This window comes from Pantherophis guttatus, chromosome 3 (genome assembly GCF_059756535.1).
Source record: "Pantherophis guttatus breed Tessera chromosome 3, ASM5975653v1, whole genome shotgun sequence".
Lineage (NCBI taxonomy): Eukaryota > Metazoa > Chordata > Lepidosauria > Squamata > Colubridae > Pantherophis > Pantherophis guttatus.
In genome coordinates this window covers 53,592,258-53,612,805 of record NC_142065.1, presented here as the reverse complement: position 1 = coordinate 53,612,805, position 20,548 = coordinate 53,592,258, and the positions used below count along the sequence as shown (strand labels likewise).

General features: G+C 38.6%; 1 protein-coding gene across 6 annotated transcripts in view; it reads right to left on the bottom strand.

Moving 5' to 3' along the window:
• CELSR2 (cadherin EGF LAG seven-pass G-type receptor 2) overlaps positions 1–20,548 on the bottom strand; it is a 99,821-nt gene that overhangs the window by 61,560 nt on the left and 17,713 nt on the right. For all 6 annotated transcript variants that reach the window (XM_087889585.1, XM_034414755.3, XM_034414753.3 and 3 more), the window contains exon 2: positions 5,184–5,828. In XM_087889585.1, the coding sequence (XP_087745711.1) occupies positions 5,184–5,828 (645 nt within the window). The remainder of the gene's footprint in view (positions 1–5,183; positions 5,829–20,548) is intronic.

Genomic DNA, 20,548 nt, shown 5'->3' with positions numbered 1-20,548 from the left:
TTAGACCAGTCAGGCCCTCAGCAGAAACTACCTCACAGAGTTGTTGTGGTGGTAAAGAGATGATATAAACTCATACCCAATAAAAATACTAAAGAGTACTATACTGAGAAATAGTAAACCAAAGAAATTAAAGGCATGTTGAGAAAAGGAAACTTTGCTAAAACAAGTTTATACCAACATTACTCACTATACTTCTCCATGCCTTTCTGCAAACTATTCCTCTTCCCATCGTGTTCATTTGCCACATTATATATCACCTTTTATTCTTTAAGCCTTTAAACTGCTCACCTCTCCATTTTTCAGGATTTCACCCATCTAACTTCATTCTCAGTCGTTCCCTTCTTTTCAATTCATTCACAGTGCATTCCTATATTTGTTTTCATATTCAGTTTTCTTTCATTCACTATATACAAGCAAAACATCCCAACGTACTTTCCCCTACCAGTCATTCTTTTTGTATTCAGTCCACAAGTCTTGACCCTATCGCTTTTTGTTTACCATACACACTTCTTAAATTCCCCTTCCCTTCAGTTCTAATATAAAAGCACTCTTTCCCGTTTTCCCTGACATACCCAAAACTCATTTACATGTCACAAATTGGGCAAAAGCACTCTTTTACAGCCCTTTTCACCCCTTCGACAAACATTCATTACTCACAACAAACTACACATGACCTCCGTACTGTTGCAACAGCATTTACCCGTATTGAATTTTTCCCCATCCATTTCTTCCATCTTTAGTAAACACAACACCAAGATTCAATTTGTCTACTTGCTCTAATTTTTACCATTTATGTTTAACACGTACAGTAATTGTTCACTCCTTTTCCTTGCCAAACACAACTGCAGTGTTCTTTGATACATTAATTTTTAGATCTAATATTCACCACAAATTATTCTGGTTCTCAGTCAACAGAAAAGCATCATTTTGATTAAAAAAAATACATATGCAGTAGTTCCCAACCAATAATTCACTAATATAACTATAAACATACATTGAACTTTGCATTTAGATGTATATTAATTCCTTTGCCACATGCATGGATTAAATATATTAATACTTAATAATTATAAATAATTCATTATATTAATAAGTTCCAACTAAAAAAGGACTCAAGATGGCATGCAAAATTATAAAATATTATAAGAACATAAAAGCAAACAGAGTTTGGGAGGGGGATAAACAAAAAAATCAACCATTAATTATCATTAATTATCATCAAAATAGATTTCATTGTACATTTCATTCATAATCAAAACTTCACTATCATTAATATTTCCTACAGATATTAACCAACTCCATTCCATTAAATTAGACAATCTTCATTCGAGTCTGTTCTACTCTTCCTGTTTCCCCTCATTTTAGATACATTTGAACACATATCTATTTTTCTTTCATTTCATTTATAAACATATACTTTTTATCATTTATGCCCCTTATAAACCAAATCTCAATATTCTACACACTGTGATCACTTCCAGATGGGCTCATAGATGTTGACCTGTGCTACTGATCATCGCTCTGGTTAAGCAAGACTTTCACATAATATTTTAGTAAGGTGGAGAAAGGGCAGACTAAGTTATTAGCTCTAACTATACCTACCAAATAACACATGCGATATTTCCTGTTAATAGTATGAACAGTACAGGTCAGTTTTGTACATTCTGGCCAACATGCAGTTTTACTCCAAATGTATTCATGCAAGCTACAGTCTCTAAACTAGAGAGTATTTTATAAGCAAACATAGTGTTGCCCAAATCCAAACCAACTTAGAAGTATATTCAATATATTAACAGACTCAGATGATATGGAATCATCTTCTAAGATGATGAATCACCTAAAAGATGTTTTTTCACACTATGTTTCATGGGAGCCTAGCGTGTTTCATGAAACACAGTTCCATGTCTGAGGGGGGGGCGAATATCATTTGAAGACAGCCAATTTTTCATCGTTAAGAGTTTGCTTCTTGACCAGGGGCTCCAGTATTTATTTATTTATTTATTTATTTATTTACTCGTTGGTTTTACTCTAAAATGTTGTAACCTAGAAACCTAGGTTTTGTGTGACCTAAGGGATGCTCCCAAGAAGTTTGTAAGATGGTGCATGGCAGTCATGGCAATGTGACACAATTTTGATTGCTGTACATTCTGGAGACAAACTCTGCAGAATGTGGAGCAAGAAATATGTCTACAGAAAGTGTGGGGATTTTTAAAGATTCAGCTCCCCATGGCATTTTAATAGCTATATGTCCACTAAATTCATGATTAAAAAATATGTCTGTGTCTTCACATTCTTTCTGCTCCACTCTGTTCCTCTCCATTAGCCCAGTTTATTCCACATTCCTTTATATGTATCACATACCCCTGCCATGCATACACATCTGTGTGTGTGCACACACATACACACACATTTTCATCAAGATTTTTTTTTGAATAGAAGATTTATTCCCAGCCTCTTTTTGATTCTTTACCCTAGTGACCAGCTTTGGTTGCCAAGGAAACAAATATTCTCCCAGAGTGCCCCTCCCCAATCTTGAGCAGACAAAGCCCCTATTCCACCTCCCCACTATGCTGTCTGCCTCCCCCTTCCTCCTCTACCTGCACAGGGAGAGCCAATATTGCAGCCAAAAAAGAAAAGAAAAAAAATAGATTTACACAGGGCAACCAACTCTCATTGCTCCTCTTCCCCAGCCTCTATCCTCAGCATTCACCATAAGCACTAAACACAGAAATAGCTTTCCTCCTAGGCATTTGGCTACAGGGATCTGGAACATTTTCCTGGAACATACCTCAGCAAGAGTTTCCTTTTCTAAGGACTCTGTCTATGAAAAACACACAACCTTGAGGAGATGCTCTTGCTGACACAAGGCTGTGTCATCTATACTGCTACAAAACCAGTTCCTCTAAAACAGAAGACATTTTAAGATAAAATGTGGACTACAGAAGGTATGGATTGTTTCACCGGTGGTCACTCTAAGCAACGCGAATTATCAGTCAACATGCTGCTAACATTAACATTCTTGTAATATAATTTTCAGTATTAAGTATAGTGATGGTATCTGGATAGGATTAAAAATTTTGAAGCCCATGTGAGTTTTGATTAACATTAGCTGTAGTGATATGGATGCAATGGTATCCATGTAGTGGCATTGCATTAGTGAAATGAATATTACCTAAAACTCACTAATATCCACACTGATATAACGCATAGTTTTTAATAGTTCTGGATTTTAGTTCGCTATTATTTAATAAATAGCTTTCCGTGCTTTCCATAGAGAAAATAATACAATAAAGAAGCATGTTTTATTATTAGTAAAATAATTAAGGGACAGGGAGGAAGGGTTTGAGTAGGAAAATGGCCATAGATAAATGAATTAACTAGTCCATCAAAATACCTTTGCTGTTGAATTCTGCAATGTCTACAATTTAATTTTAGTTTAGTTTACTTTTAATTTTTTTTTAACCCAGGGTAAAGCTATACATTACAATTTACAATATCCTAGTTCATGTTTCCAGAGAAACTAACAAAAATTGTGTCAAAGCCATAGTAGTTGATTAAAGGAACAATTGGAAAATTGACAGTGAAAAACAAAGAATACCAAGATGTCTTAGGACAGGAGATGCCAGGCATTATCTTTTCCCTAAAAAGAAGGGGCACCACTTCTACAGCCTACTCTGTTCTACTCTACTGTATAATCAGGAGTGAAACAAGCACAATCCTGTGATGTTTTTCTTGTAATTCTCCCTGATTCAACTAGAGTCTTGACTGAGCATCTTCTTGGCCTTCCTTTGCCTCACTCTCCTATTCAACAAACAATCAAAACAATCAAATGGATTATACACATAACCTGCTACACTTTTCTAATTTGCATTTCTACATTGCCATATATTCTTTAGTAAGAATGAACTTATGGAAAGTTTTAGAAGAAATGAAATATCTTGAGGCTACTAAATAGAAAGCAGAATCCAACCTAATTCAGGAAAAACTACAGTGTGGAATTTAGGGGTCTGGTATCCTGCAGTTATTCAGAGCAGACAATTCTAGGAAAATTCCACTGGTCATCAAATGGTTTGATGGAGCTTTGGTTAAGAGACCTGAAAAGCACTTGGGGAAGATCATTACTGAATGAGTGAACCCATGAAGGTGGTGAAGATTGCAATCCAGATGATTAGCATGGAAAAAGGGATTTTTAAAAACATTCTTGATGGAGGGAATTAACACCAGGGTGAGAAATGCTATATGTACCAACAGGGAAAATAAGACCCTGTCTTATATGAAACCCACCACTGGATAAAAGTCCAAACAAGGCCATCTTTCAGGCTTTTGTGGACTACAGCTGACTTCCTAGCACAAGATGTTCTGAGCTTTACTCTTAGGTCCTCGAACTTTCTGCTGTAAGAAATCATGTATAGCAATAACAGGTGATTTTGTGCCTTCTAGAAGTTTTGGGTGACAACCTCAACAAGTCTTTGGCACTAGCCATCCTGCATAAAACCTATGTCAGTTAGTCTTAATCTGAACAGCACCCAGCTGCCTTTTCTTAGTGTTGGCTACTGTCTAAAGATGATGGGAATTGTGGTTACCTAGGCCGTGTTGCCTAGGTAACCACAGTGGGAAAGGCTGAGATAGGCTGTTCGATCAATAGAAATAACTTATATTTTCTCTTTCCAAGTTTGAATTGAAACCTCTATCTTTCAGCATTTTAATCCCTTTTACTTAACAAGCATAAATTAATTAAGAGCCTTGGTACTACAGTGGTTTAAAGCACCCTGTTATTAACACAGCTGCCTGCAATTTACTGCTGGTTCGAATCTCTCCAAGGCTCAAGGTTGACTCAGCCTTCCATCCTTTCTAAGGTAGGTTAAATGAGGACCCAGTTTGTGGGGGCAATAAGCTGACTTTGTATAAAATATACAAAAGTATGAAGGCTATTGCTTAGCGCACTGTAAGCCACCCTGAGTCTCCGGAGAAGGGCAGCATATAAATCAAATTAAAAAAAAAAAATTACAAAAGTCATTTTGAGCAATAAAAACACCCTTGGAGAAAATGATTGCAATGATTCCAGATAGAATGTTGGCACTGGGATTTATCAAAAAACAAAGATAACAGCTTCCAATGATTACTAAGTGACTCCCTTTTGAGAGATCTGCCTTGGCTGATTTCCCCCCCAAATCAATACTTACCAGTATAGCCCTCTTGGCACTCACAAGTATATCCTCCTTCCCGGCTTTGGCAATGACCATTATTTCCACATGGATTGGAGTAGCAAAGATCAATCTCAGTTTCACAATAATCTCCAGTAAAACCCAGTGGGCAACGGCAACGCAAACCATTGACAGGGTGGATAGGACGGAAAAGTATAGTGTCGGAGGAAATGAAGGGTGCTGAGCTGTCAAACTTCAACACTGAGACACAGCGCATATAATTCTCACAAGGTTCCCGCAAACAAATGTTATCATCAAAAGGCAAGACCCTCTGCTCCGTAATAGCAGCCAAGAGTGTCCGGTTGAGGTACAATCGTTCTTGGAGGTCTTCTGAAGGAATATAATGGCTGCCATGGACTCTATCAGGCAATTGTACTGACAGACTAACATTCAGGATTTGGGCAGCCTGAACATCCGTGTCATTCTGGATGTTGAAAAGGACAACATGATCACGGGGAGCGGATAGCACAGTTGCTACTCCTTCAAGAAAGAGAGCCAGCAGTGGTGAAAGGAAGCGTTCTTGGGACATGTTCTCCAGCCGCAAAGTGATACTGTTGGTCAGCATCTCATCTGTGATAATGGTCACCTGAAGCATGCATTGGGCAGCAACACTGTGGATCCCATCTATAGAAAACAGGAGAGAATAATTAGTTTCAATGTGCACTGAAGGGTGAAGAAGAGAATGTAGAGATCACCTTGTAATATTCATATTATTTTTGGGGCAACGATGTTTCTCTTTTATACAGCAAGCACATGGGTGAATGGGACTGACATCTACTTTAGTTTTAAAAAGGCAGGCTGTGCAAATGTACAGTATTGTGAGGCACAATGGAATGTGCACAATGGAAAGTATTTCACTGTTCTCTTTAATGTACAGTATAGTGTCTAAACCAAGATAGTATAGTTAATATGACACAGGGCAATCTGGATGAAGTCTATCCTCAACCATGGAAGCTCATTGTGGAACTCTGAGCTACTCACACTCTCTCAGTCCAACTCACTTCACAGGGTTGTTGTTGGGATAAGGGAATGCTACCTCCTTGAGCACTAGGACAAAAGGTGGGATATATAAATCTAATTAATAAATAATCTGTATTATCTGTATTATAGATATAGTACTATAATATAGATTAAGCTCTCTGAGTTCATCAAATATTTTATTCTACTTCTAATTACATGGATCACAGATTAGCAACGTGTCACCTTTTATCACTGACCATGGTGATTGGCACAGATGGGAGTTCAACAACTTCTACAATCCCATATGTCGTACATGCTTGATTTAGCTGATCATTTGAAACTAAAACTAACCCAAAACAATTTTCATCTATAGGTGGGGCATGCCTGAACTCTAGATGACCTATTAATCATTGACTGGGACTGTAATCATTCCCATCCTTATCCCCAAGTGTTGCTGTCTAGCTGTAGTTGTACTGATTGCCACTTTCATCCATTTTGGTGAAACTAAATGAGGTACTATCACATAGGCTTGCTCACATCCAGTTTGGATTAGTGTAATATACTCTTTGTCAAGCTCTCACACAGCTTAATAGGCAGAGTCTTTATAATTCCTCCTGTGCTATTTCTTTGTTATGCAGAGAATCAAGGCACATAGAAACAAATACTAATTAAAAGTTTTATTATTCTCTTTGTGAATGAAAAGCTATAGTTCATTCATACCAGTGTGCACATACACACTTATGCATACATACCTACCCAACTCAAACTCTAGCTAGTTTAGAGTTCAAGATGGGATACCTATCATGGGCAATATTTTATTTATGTGATGGTCTAATGTTTCTGAGCTTGGAACTCTTACCATGCCTCCTTATCTATGCGGCATTGCCTCATCCAGTTCACTACATGTGGAAAACCATCTTTTGTTTCAAAACAATTCCCTCCTAAGTCTTCTTAAAGATCTGAACCCTGGCATTTGTCCAATGCAGAAGTAGTATTTTTCCAGAACAAATGCTTTGGTTCTGCCTCTAAGGCTTGCACTGAGTGGATCTCTTATACATTCCATCTTTCATATATAAACATTCATACCTTCAAATAAATGCATGGCATGAGAGATATATCTTTGTGTTGCTGCATATCAATATATGCAATCACAACACAGTAACATTGGAAACACTTTTAATCTACAGCATTCTTGTCCTCTACTTGTTATTCAGTTCATCATTTTATTGAATTTTAGCCATTCAATTTTCCAATTAAACTACTGATTCAGAAACACAAACAAGTTGAACATTTATAAAATGTTATTAGGTAGGTAATTCATTTTATCAAGTAATGACTAAGTAGCTTTCAATCTTTAACACTTGAAGCTGGAGTAGTTGCAAATGAGGATGTCTACTTAGAAATGGCAATGGTGAAAATCCATAGTTTCGTGAAGACAAGAGACAGAAGACAAGCTTATTGGTCAAATTGAAATTCCCTCACATTAAAGAAGATTTGAGGCATAATCATTTTTCATTCTTATGGCAGAAGCAGATTTTCTACAAAATACGGAGCTAACGTAACTGATATCTCCTCCTGCTGTCTTTCTTGTAACATATTTAAAACTTGTAATACATTTTAAAAAAGAACAAAATCAAGATGGCAGATTCTTAAAGCAAAAAGAACCAATTATACCACTTCACCCCTAGGTGTGGGTTTCTACCTGTACTGTTTCCTTATTTGCATTTGCAAGTTATTTCCATATTTTTTAAAAAAAAATCAAGATGCCTGCTCCATCCTAACCTGGTCCCTGTCAGGTGTTTATTTGACTGCTACAGCCCCAGCTAACAAAGCTGAAAGGATACAGTCCCTTCAAGGACTGTAATTCAATTATTTCCAGTTCAATTATCACCTCATTCTACTGCCTGTGTACAGACAAGGCATAGGCATGATGTGCAATGAGATTGCAACACTCTTCATGTTTCTTGATTAGCTGCTAGAAATGAAAGATAAGAAAACAGAGAAAGCAATGGCAGGATGTCACACGTTTTGTTGATTTGATATCAAGATAGAGACTTATATTCCTTGCAGTGTCACCTTATGGGATGTAACTTTTGTTTTGTAACTTTTGATTGAATGTCTAAAAATCTTTTTTTTAAAGTTCCAAGAAATATTGGCCACTAATGCACCCGAGGACTAACTTCACCTCATATTTTCATATAGTATGTACAAATGATTTTCCATATACCACAGTGAAGAGCTTGGTGGCACAGTAGTTAGAATGCAGTACTGCAGGCTACATCTGCTGATTGCTGGCTGCCAGTAGTTTGACAGTTCAATCCTCATTGGTTTAAGGTTGACTCAGCTTTCCATCCTTCCAAGGTCAGTAAAATGAGGGCCCAGTTTGTTGGGGGCAATATGCTGACTCTGTAAACTGCTTAGAGGGAGCTGTAAAGCGCTGTGAAGTGGTGTATAAGTCTAATGCTATTGCTATTGCAAATGTCTCAAATTGAAGGTCTGCATAAAGTTCCAAAACCCACCATGAATGCTTGTGTCTTTGAGATATTGTTGACTCCTGGCAATTGCCTAGACAAGTCCCTGCAATTTTCTTGGCAAGATTTCAGAAGTAGCTTGCCACTCTTTCTTTGTAGGACTGAAAGCTAGTGTAATAGTACTATGAGAGTGTACTGTTATTGTATGTGGAAATAATCTTGGGAGACAGAGAAAAGACCGACAGCCAGGGAAATGGTTGAACAACAGGCAGCTTAGATGCAGAAGGAATGTGGACAGCAAATGTCACAGGAGGGACCCTCCCTAGTTTCTTGGGCTATAAAGATAATGGGAGAGAAAAGGATTTCCAGACTTGCAAGATTAAAGTGAATTTACAATAAAATACACCTAATACTTCTGGGTATGCTTCTTATTTGGATACTTTATACTTTACAAGGCTGACCAAGAATGACAGGCCCAAAGCCACCCAGCTGGCTTCAAGTTGTAGGCAGAACTAGAATACGTGTTCTCACAGTTTCTATTCTGGTGCCTTAGCCATTACACAAAACTGGCTCTCAAGCCCACTGTATCCATTTCTTAAAAAAAGAAAAAAACCTTTGGGTCAGTTTTCACCAGTAAATACTCTCTCTGCTGTTACTTTGGGCTTTAGTGACCCATTCCTATTATCCTAGTGCCTTGTTATTAATGGGGCTCTTTTTGCTGAAGGATCTAAAAGAGCCTACCCAATGATCGTGATCAGAATTATTAACATAATTCCAGAGAATAGACCTTTCTGAGGTTTCAAGATCTAGTTTCCACCTTCATAGCCAAACTTGTCTTAACCTGTTCCGAAATTTTAATTTTTACACCAGTCTTGCACTTTGGTTTGATATAGTTCCAAAACCGTCTCGATAGTACAACCTTCTTCAGATTGTTCGTTTATCCTTATGGTTTCATTTGACAACACTAATCACTCCTCTAAGTGATGGACACCGTTTGAAAATGGTTTCAGTCCTGCCGATGGATGATCTGCCACCAGATAGGTAAAAGTCTATTAGAAGTTTTAATTTGATTACTTCTTAATTTATACCTTCTATTTGTTTTAAGATTTTAGGATTAAACTAATCCAGCAGGATATGAACAAAATACATACATACAAAGGAATGCACTAAGATCTAAAGAGATAATAAAGGATAATCACTACAACCTTAAAATATGTTTTAAATGGTAAAAATTCTCTTATTGTTGCCTATTTTGGACATGATGATATAACACTTTCCGACTATCATTTTGTCCCTCCCTGTTTCAACTGCTGTTAATAGGTAATTTACTTATTCTGGATGATATTCAGATTCATCTAGTATATCCAAACAGAAGTGTAAAAATGAAAAGCGCCGGGGGGGGGGGGGGAGTTTATATATTTACAAAAGTATCCAGAAATTATGACCAAATCAAATGAAAAGAGAAGCACTGAAAATGATGCTATAGTAAAAATTACAACAGGCTGTTCAGAGCAAACAAAAGCAGGAAGGAAGCTGGCCCTGGTTTCTGCCAGTAGTTTGGCTCAAGCAAAGGGAAAGAGGAGAAAGGAAACAAATGAGCTGCATGGTCAGGAAGCAGCAGTAGAAACTTATATCATCCTGTTGTTAGTCACAAGGGCAGATTCACACCTAGGGAAGATAGACAGGACATCAACAAACATGCAGGAATAATAGTTCCATAGGCAGACACACACAGAGGTTGGGGGCGGGGGGAGAGAGATACTGTTTGGCCAGGTCCAAAATGTTTCTGCAATATATGTGTTCAGTGCAATCTACACATGATTTGTGGCATTCACTTTTAAAATAATAAACACCTACAATTTACAATGTCTACAAAATGTCACCACAATATAAAAAAAGATGTTAAGACTCTAGAAAGAGTGCAGAGAAGAGCAACAAAGATGCTTAGGGGACTGAAGGCTAAAACATGAAGAACGGGTGCACGAATTGGGTATGTCTACTTTAATGAAAAGAAGAACCAGGGCTAACATGATAACAGTGTTCCAATATCCAAGGAGCTGCCAAAAAGAAGAGGAAGTCAACCTATTCTCCAAAGCACCTGAAGGTAGGATAAGAAGCAATGGACAGAAACTAATCAAGGAGAGAAGCAAACTAGAACTAAGGAGAAATTAATGAGTGGAACAACTTGCCTCCAGAAGGTGTAGGTGCTCCAACACTCGAAGATTTTAAGAAGAGATTGGACAATCATTTGTCTGAAATGGTATAGGGTTTCCTGCTTCAGCAGGGATTGGATTAGAAAACCTCCAACTTGCAACTCTGTTATTCTGTTACTCCACCATGCTCTTCCCCACAAATACAACCTCTATAAATTGTAAAGAAAAATAGACGGTGTTCCTGGCAGTCACATGTTTTTTTTTACTCCCAATTCATGTAATTTGTGTCTTTCTCCTTCTTTAGCATTTAACTTTTTCATAATTGGGTCTTTTCTATTTGCTTCCATGATCATACTATACCCCACATAATAAAGTCAGTGCAGTATAATTAGAATAAGAACAGGTACAAAAATTGAGTCAAAGGTCTAATGGAATCATGTTAATTTTGTCTTCAAGCAAACAACCAAGCTTAGAGAGCACCAAGGATTCCACATTTCTAAACCATTCACTACCTGCATTTTTAAGAAATTATTCCCATACCCTATTAAACCATAACTAATCGAAAGTCATTTGCTCTCCCCTCTCACATGCACAGGCTCTTTCAACTCCAACTCACTGCTGGGTGGGGGATGTTTCCAGTCTGGTTTTGTTTGATTCATTTTGTTTTCTAGTATATGGAGCCACAAGAACAAAGAGCTGAACCAAGTGCCATCTTTGTACTTACACAAAACAAGGAGAGGAGGCTATCCAAAATAGCTATTGTCTTGTCTTCCCTATGGCTGATTTTTAAAAATGGACATAGTGCCCTAAACCTTACATTTCTTCCACCCACCCCCAGTCATGAAAGAGGCTACAGCTGGTCTGTTCAGTCTTCCAGTTCAGACAAATGTTATCAATAATTAACTTTCTTAATCTGAGCAATGGTAGGAATCTACCGGTTGAGTAGCTCCCAAGAGTCAGGAGTGGTAACACTCTCTGGCACCTGCACTTGGAAATTCCCTTAGGAAAGTGCCTTAGCCCCTCCTTCACTTTCAGTCAGAGATCTAGTGCATATATCCTAAGCCCAGCATACAAACTAGAAGCCCTCAGTGCTGAAATTAGAAACAGTATGACAAAGGTGGATTGTAATCACAATGCATGAAATAGAAGTTCCTTGCATAGACTCCCCAAGTTATCTCTTTAGGGTTAGCAACCATATCGGTTTTCAGACCTATATGCAAAATACCCCATACTATATTTACTGAAGTATCCTTGCATTATAATTCTATACATGTCTAAAGGTAAAGGTAAAGGTTCCCCTTGCACATATGTGCTAGTCGTTCCCGACTCTAGGGGGCGGTGCTCATCTCCATTTCAAAGCTGAAGAGCCAGCGCTGTCCAAAGATGTCTCCGTGGTCATGTGGCTGGCATGACTAAACGCCAAAGGCACATGGAACGCTGTTACCTTCCTACCAAAGGTGGTCCCTATTTTTCTACTTGCATTTTTTACATGCTTTCGAACTGCTAGGTTGGCAGAAGCTGGGACAAGTAACAGGAGCTCACCCCGTTACGCGGCAGTAGGGATTCGAACCGCTGAACTGCCAACCTTTCGATCAACAAGCTCAGCGTCTTAGCCACTGAGTCACCGCATCCCTTACATGTCTACTCAGAAGTAAATGCTGTTAAATTTGTAAAAGCCAAGTGACAGGTAGACATGTCTATCTAAAAAACAATCCAAAATCTACACGTCCTTGTGCGTGAATTAACTGTGTGTTCTATTAAATAGAAGACAGTCCTCTAATTCAACAACAGGACCTATATGTCAGAGGCTGTCCACTTGCCCAGTCCAATAAGTATCTGAAGATCAAACAGACCACTAACTGTAATCTTCCCAATCATGTTAAGATTAATGATATTTCTATTTAAATTATAGGGTACTTATAAATCTGTTTACCTCTTTATCATTATATCCGCACCGTAAATAGACATAGAATTGCAACCGTAGTTCAGGATTAAACAATGGTTCAGATTTGCATTAACTAAACATTTCATCCAAACGTGAAAGATAATGCTGCATTAATTTCAGTGAGAATAGGAATTCAGAGGCCTTGTAGAACTTCAGGAAAAAAATGGCCACTGCCCCAATTCTACAATTAGGAGTGTGAGAATCCAAAAAAATTAAAGAATCCTGCTATTCAGTCAAAGAAAGGAATACAAAAATTTATCTAGGCTCCCACCTGATAATTACATGATGCTGTCCGTGAAATCAGTGTTTGGGTTCTGACAAGGGGGTCAAAGCACATTCCACTGCCATGGGAGAAACACTCCCAGAATATGGGAGAATAGCAGAATATGCTATATGCTATAAGCAGAATATGAATGCAGTTATAACCACTTAGCTAAAAGCTGTTAGCAAAAATTCAAGAAGCAATGAAATTAAAGGGCAGAAGATATATGACAAAGGCAGATCATTATGTATAAGCCTGGTTTTGCTACAATTATATAGAAAAAATTATATGGAATTATTTTTTTGTTTATTTAAACAATATGGAATGCTGCCAAGCAAAATAAAAGCCCCCAGAATTGTCTTCATTTCATAGAATACTTCTGAAATTTACCTGGGCCCTTAGAAAATAAAAATGCAATGTAACTGGCAACTCAGTGCTTTCTCTGGAATTGTTCCCATCTATGCAGAAAGAAGGCAAATAAATGGAACGTGGTAGGCGGTATCCTGAGGCTAAAAGATATGGCAGGGAACATCCTCATCAAGCTGCCTTCTAATAGGTGGCACCATACTTCACATAGTAGTGAAGTACTTGAATTTGAAGTACTTGAAAAGTGAATTTTTGGCTTTAATAACAGTATTTTTGTTTCTTGGATAGTTCAAATCTGATCCAGTTTCCACTTTAATAATTACATTCCAGATGGTAGCTGTATAGATGTCCGTTCCTAATCACTGTTTCCTTTTGCGACATGGATGACTGGAGGTTAAACAGCCCTATTGTAGAACAAATGCAGAAACCTCACAACTTTACTATTCTATATTGCTGCCTTCTCACAATGATCCCAAACTGACGAAAATGTCATATGCTGAAGAACCCTAACATTCCTTTGAAACATAGGATAAAGTCTCTAGACTTATGTTTCTCAGCAACTGTAACATGTTGTGACGTCAACTCTCAGAATTCTAGGATTTGAAGTCCACACAAATTCTAAGATTTGAAATTCATTCATTCATTCATTCATTCATTCATTCATTCATTCATTCATTCATTCATTCATTCATATGTTCCACTAATCTCACCATGGGCCTACTCTGGACAATCTACAACAATAAAATGTGGGGGGGAATGATAAAAAATGTAAAAATAACAATAGTATAGGAATGAAACAATAAAAATAAACAGTGGAAGTGCAATAATACAAAATTAAAAAGATGAGCAGAGGGAGAGCAGGAAATGGAGGGGGAATGGGTTCCCATCAAGTTAAACTTCAATTTTAATTTTTGAATTTGCTAAGGTTGAGGAACTCTGATCTAGACCAATATTACTTCTGAATTAGCTGTACCATATGCAGACATTTTTCCTTTCTTTGCATCATTTCTAATTATTACAAAACTAAAACAATCAAAACAAAATACTTTCCCTTTGTCAGTGTTGATATACAGAAGGTAGAAGATTAAAGCATGGAAAGGAAATACTGGGATTTTGGAAGACTGGGATTAACCAGCCAAAGACTAAGCATTGCCTGCAATATAAGAACCTTGTTCAGATTCAGCTGTGGGTAAAACATAGCCTGAGGCTATGCTTTATAACTTGCAGGGTTGTCAAACTGGTGGCCCGTGGGCGAGATGCATCACACAAAGGCCACATCCACCACAGCTCCGCGAATGGGAAAAACATCACGAAACATCACAACAGCAATGTGCCAGAAGTACAATACGGGACCTTCAACACCCAATAAATGATGGAAGGATGAATTAAATATTTTGCTAGGGTTCCTCATTGTAAAGACCATTCTGAGAAAAATCAGAGGAAGTAGTACATGCACTGGGCAAAAAATGGCATCATTCTTCCTATATATGAATATACTTTATCTCACCAATTTTGGCATATTTTATGGCATATTATAAACACAGTAAGAGAAACAGAATCTATTAGAGACAAGCTCTCTTAAACAAAGTTTTTTTTTCCTTTAGCTTTAAATACAGGTAGTCCTCGACTTACAACAGTTCATTTAATGACCGTTCAAAGTTACAAGGGAACTGAAAAAAGTGACTTAAGACTGTTTTTCATACTTACAGGATCCCCATGGTCATGTTATCAAATTTCAGATTCTTGGCAACTGATTCATATTTATGACTGTTGCAATGTCCCAAGGTTACATGATCCCCTTTTGCGACCTTCTGACAAACAAAGTCAATGGGGAAGCCAGATTCACTTAACAACCGTGTTACTAGCTTAACAACTGTGGCAAGAAAGGCCATAAAATGGGGTAAAATTCACTTAACAAATGTTTCACTTAGCATCAGAAATTTTGGGCTCAATTATGGTCGTAAATTGAGGACTACTTGTAACTCAGGGATAAAATCTACTTACCTTCCCTACTGGTTCAGAAGTGCACGTGTGCGCTTGGACCCTCAGCGCATGCGCAAACCCTTCTGTGCATGCGCAGAGGGTAAACAACAGGTTACTTCCTGGTTTTAACAGGTTACTTCCTGGTTAAAACCAGGAAGTAACAACAACTGGGAGGGTGGGCAGAGCCTTGCACCGCCATCACTACCGGTTCTTCGAACCACCCGCTGCCATCACTACCAGTTCGGCCAAACCGGTCCGAACTGGTAGCATTTCACCCCTACTGTAACTACAGTATTGTAAAAGTAATTTCAAAGATCCGGGATTTCATAAGACACCAAGTGTCTTTGGCCTTCAGGATTCTTACTGAAAATTACTGAAATTGAAAGCCATCATATTTGGAATAGAAAATCAAACAACGTAAGCCTTTGCTATTCCATATGCCAATTCCACTTGCTCTGTATCTAAAGGATTCCTTTGTTTGTGGAAGCACACCCCTTGTTTTACAATTGTAAACACATGACCAACACTGCCTTTTAATAAGCAAATGCCACCAGTGAATTCTGTGGTGTATAAACACTTCAACAATGTAATAACTATTTTGAGCAAAGGAGAATTAATTATAATGATCACACCTCCACCAATTGTAATTAAGCTCTATTGCCACCTAAAATTAGACTTCCTGAATTATTTGATAAATATTTCTGAATAGTTTAATGAACTTTTGTTTTATGAGGTAGAAGAAATTGAAACATCTTTCCCAATATAGAACCTGGCTCACTGTTTGCTTTACAGTTTTCTACTATGTCCCGGAAAGTGAACTAACATCCTTTCTGTTGAATGTATAATATTCTTGGCCACATGGGCCACACAAGAGGGGGATGGTCACATGGGAAAAGCAAGGAATAATTAATGTTATCGCTGGTGACTGCTAACTATACTGCTAACTATAACTGCAGGAAGTATTACTGCCTAAAGCCTTTGAATAAGGCAATTGTTTTTCACCTTCCTGACTGACTGTGCATGGGGGATATCATAGACAGATCCACGATCAGAGTTTAGTAATACGTTTTATAGTAATAGGTAAAGGTAAAGGTTCCCCTTGCACATATGTGCTAGTTGTTCCCGACTCTAGGGGGCGGTGCTCATCTCCATTTCAAAGCTGAAGAGCCAATACTGTCCGAAGACATCTCCGTGGTCATGTGGCCGGCATGACTAAACACCAAAGACGCACGGAACGCTGTTACCTTCCCACCAAAGGTGGTCCCTATTTTTCTACTTGCATTTTTTATGTGCTTTCGAACTGCTAGGTTGGCCGAAGTTTTTATAGTAATAACAACTGCCAAATATCAATTCATGTTTCATATGCATCAGACTTTAAAAGTTGTTGAGAAAAAAAACAAACAGCTAATATGACCCTACTTTTCTTCTGCGTGCTCATTCTGCAGAGACACCATTCATTGCACTCAAATAACTTCCTCACAGACGCTTTGTCCTATTATGCTCATTCCTGAGACTATAATATCTGGTCTGATACTCAATCCCTGAAATATGTGAAAACGGGCTTCTTATCCTGCAACAAACCCTAAGCATTTATCTTATCAAAGACCCTCATGGTGCTACAGTTAGTTTGTCTGCAAAAGTTACTTGGTTGCCTGCCTATGGGTCCGGTGTTCTGCTTAAAAACCCCCCACAAGATTGCTCTCTGCTGAACTCTCTGCAGATGGAGACCCCGCTGCTGGGGAACAAAGGTGAATTTGAATTCTTCCCCACTACTATGTTACTCCTCCTTTCAGGGAAAGATTGCTGCTTCACTATCGCCTCAGCATCACCATGGCAACAACTACTAACAAAGCATCTAGCAGAGCTGCACTTTTTCTCAGAGCCACAGAAAGCAAAAAAAAAAAGACATCATGGCAATGTTGTACTCCAACACATCCCATGTCCCTGACAAAGAGAAGGCGCTCAGCTCAGAAACAGCAGGAAAACGGGAGGTCATTTGTCAACTGACACGGGAGCTCCATATGGGCCTGCGTGTTTAAGAAAAACATAGCCCTCTCGGAGCTCTCTCGTTCTCAAATTGGAAATCTTTGGAGAACCATGGGGAGACTGGTCAATCACACACTTCATCCCTAGATAGAATAGTGAATGATTTAACAGCTATGTCCCATCTGCACTCTTTGCCCCCAAAAAGAAATAATATGAGGATTGCAGAGAGATCCATGGCATATGAAACAGCTCAGGAGATCCAGGACCATGCTTGCTGGAATTAGCAATAGCATTTAGACTTATATACCGCTTCTTAGTGCTTTACAGCCCTCTCTAAGAGGTTTACAGAGTCAGCATATTGACCCCAACAATCTGGATCCTCGTTTTACCAACCCTCAGAAGGACAGAAGGTTGAGTCAACCATGAACCAGCAAGAATCGAACTGCAGCAGTCAGCAGAAGTAGCCTGCAGTACTGCATTCTAACCACTGCACCACCATGGCTCTTATTAGCCCAACATCCTCCAAGATCGCGGGAACTTGGTCTAAGTCTCTGATACCAGACCGTGCCTGAACAAATCCCTCTGCAGATACAAGCCAGCCTGTCTAGACAAGGAAATGGTGGGATTGCTAGTGCTACCTAGACTGCCAGATCTGTTAACAAGGGGCAAGGAGAAGGAAAAAAGGGCTTAATCTCCTATTTGCTCAGACCCTCCTATTGAATAATGGCCATAATGAACTATATTGTCTTTGGAAGAACAAGGAAGGAACAAACAAAGAGAAACACCTTTGGGTAGCTAGACCAACTTCTCTTTGTACTGAAAAAAAATGCAGGTTAATGCAGTTGAATTTTGCTGTCAAGCAGGTTAGGTAAACTGCAGGTCCTTAGCTACCTGAAGAATAAAGTACCATATCAAATGTTTTAGCCATCTTAAGTAGAAAAATTCCACTCAGAATAAATTCAGAATACAAACATGATGTACTGCAATGCTTTTCCTGATTGTCATTGACCTCAAAACAAAACAGGTGTGGTGTAGTGGTTAAGGCATTAAACTAGAAACTTCCAGTCCTGTCTTGGGCAAAAAACCAACTAGGTTTTCTTTCTTTCAGACGTAGGAAGGAGGCAATGGCAAACGGATGAGAAGAGAAACGTCTTCAAAGAAAAACCAGAAAGTTCAGTTGCCTCTTCAGTTGACATAAATGGGATAGAAGAGTTTGGATTCTCTTTTACTTTATAGGAAAGACAATGTTGATAGGTGTACTTTCTTCCAAATACCAAATTTTATGAAGTCTAGGGTGTTTTGGCAATGGCAAACCAAACTGCAGGGATTTGTCCAGGAAGTCTCCAAGAATCAGACATAATTTAATGGAAGGGGAAAGCCCACAAAATGGGATATCATGGAGATGATCCACACAACTAGTTTGCTGCACACAATTTTTCAGGAATAAGAATGCACAATGCCATCTCTACTTATCTCCTGCCCTCGGTGAAGGCAACTCATCATTTTCCTGCTATGCATCAAATATAGTACTTTGCAAGCAGCACTGGCTCAAGGGGTGCTGTCCAGTTTGTCTCCTGCACCTCAATTCATTGTAGACAAAGAGAACATCAAGCCATCACTGTGGCTAATGTGAAGGAAGGGGATGAAATCCAGGAACATTTATTTAAGTCATTTTTGTATCTTGACAGTTTTCACACAGGAGCTGGTGGCTACCATGTTGAAGAGCCATTCAAAAGTTAAAGGGTTTTCCTGAGTTAAAATGAGATTTTTTAAAAAAAAACAGATTGGATAATTACCAACCAAGGATGCTGTAGAACCAGATTTCCCACATGGATAGATGAATCATCCTTCTGTCTTTGAGAATCTCTTAGCATTAAGACTCAAACAGAAACTATGCACATTTACTTAGATCCCTCCATCTTCACGGGGATTGTTCAAATGATTTCAATCTATCAGGTCACTGATGTTTCTTACTTCAACTGCACCTATAGAAATGTCACAGAAACTTCCGTATGGCATCCTCTAATTTTATCAGTTGACTGCAAGATTCCCTGATAGCAAGACATCTGCTAATTTTATTCTTTACTGTCTTCGGTTTTGTGCCTTTTGTGATTTGGGCTCAGCACAATGGTTGCAATGGTTGTGCTCCTTTCTCTATGACAAGCAGCAAAAAGGATGCGTGAAAGTCATTTATCAAATGTTATTTCCCAGCAAGTATCCAAACATTGGGCAAATGTGGGTCAAAGCAACCTAGTCAAATTCTATCCTACATAAGAATGGAAAATGAATGAGAATTATTTTCTATGTCTAAGTATTTCATTTCAAATTACAGGTAGTCCTCGAGTTGTTAAGTAACTTAATGTTAAGTCATTAAGTTAGTAGCTGGTTGTTAAGTCAATCTGGCTTCCCCATTGACTTTGCTTATCAGAAGGTCGCAAAAGGAGATCACATGATCACCTTAAGGACGCTGTGAACATCATATGAATCAATTGCCAAGTGTCTGAATTTTAATTATGTGACCACGGGGATACCGCAATGGTCATGAGTATGAAAAACGGTCATAAGTCACTTTTTCCAGTGCCATTGTAACTTTGAACAGACTACTGGTACTTTAAAAGCGCAAGTAGTGTTTATGGGCATTGAAGCTCTTCAGATAAATATGATACTTTTGAAATATGTTTTTCATACTTCCAGACCAGGGGTGTCAAACTGGATTCCTTTGAGGGCCAGATCAGCATTGTTGTTCTCCTCTGTGGGCCAGCAGGGAGATGGGATGGACGCCTCCAGCATCACTCTGACGGCCAAAAACGGGCTGTGCAGGGGCCTTGTTTTTGGCCAGCAGAGTGCTGCTGGAGGCTGGAGAGGCTGAAAATGGGCCCCCTGTGGCCCATTTTAGTGGGTAGAAGCACTGCAGACCAGTCCTTTGATATTTCTAGACCGGCCTCACGGGCCAGATTTAAGCACCCCGTGGGATGGAACCGGTCCACAGGCCTTGAGTTTAACATCCCTGTTCTAGACTAACCATTATTTTTCGCTATCAGAAAAATAGCAAAGAAAATTTGCAAATGTCAGCCAAATGTTTGCATGCAGTATTTAAATATGCATCTAGAGCATATAACTCCCTTCCTTTAATTAAACCAGGAGCATTAGGTTCTTTTTGTATAGAAAAGTGAATGGAAGTTGACACCGGAAACCTCTCTTTAGGCAGTGAAATATTC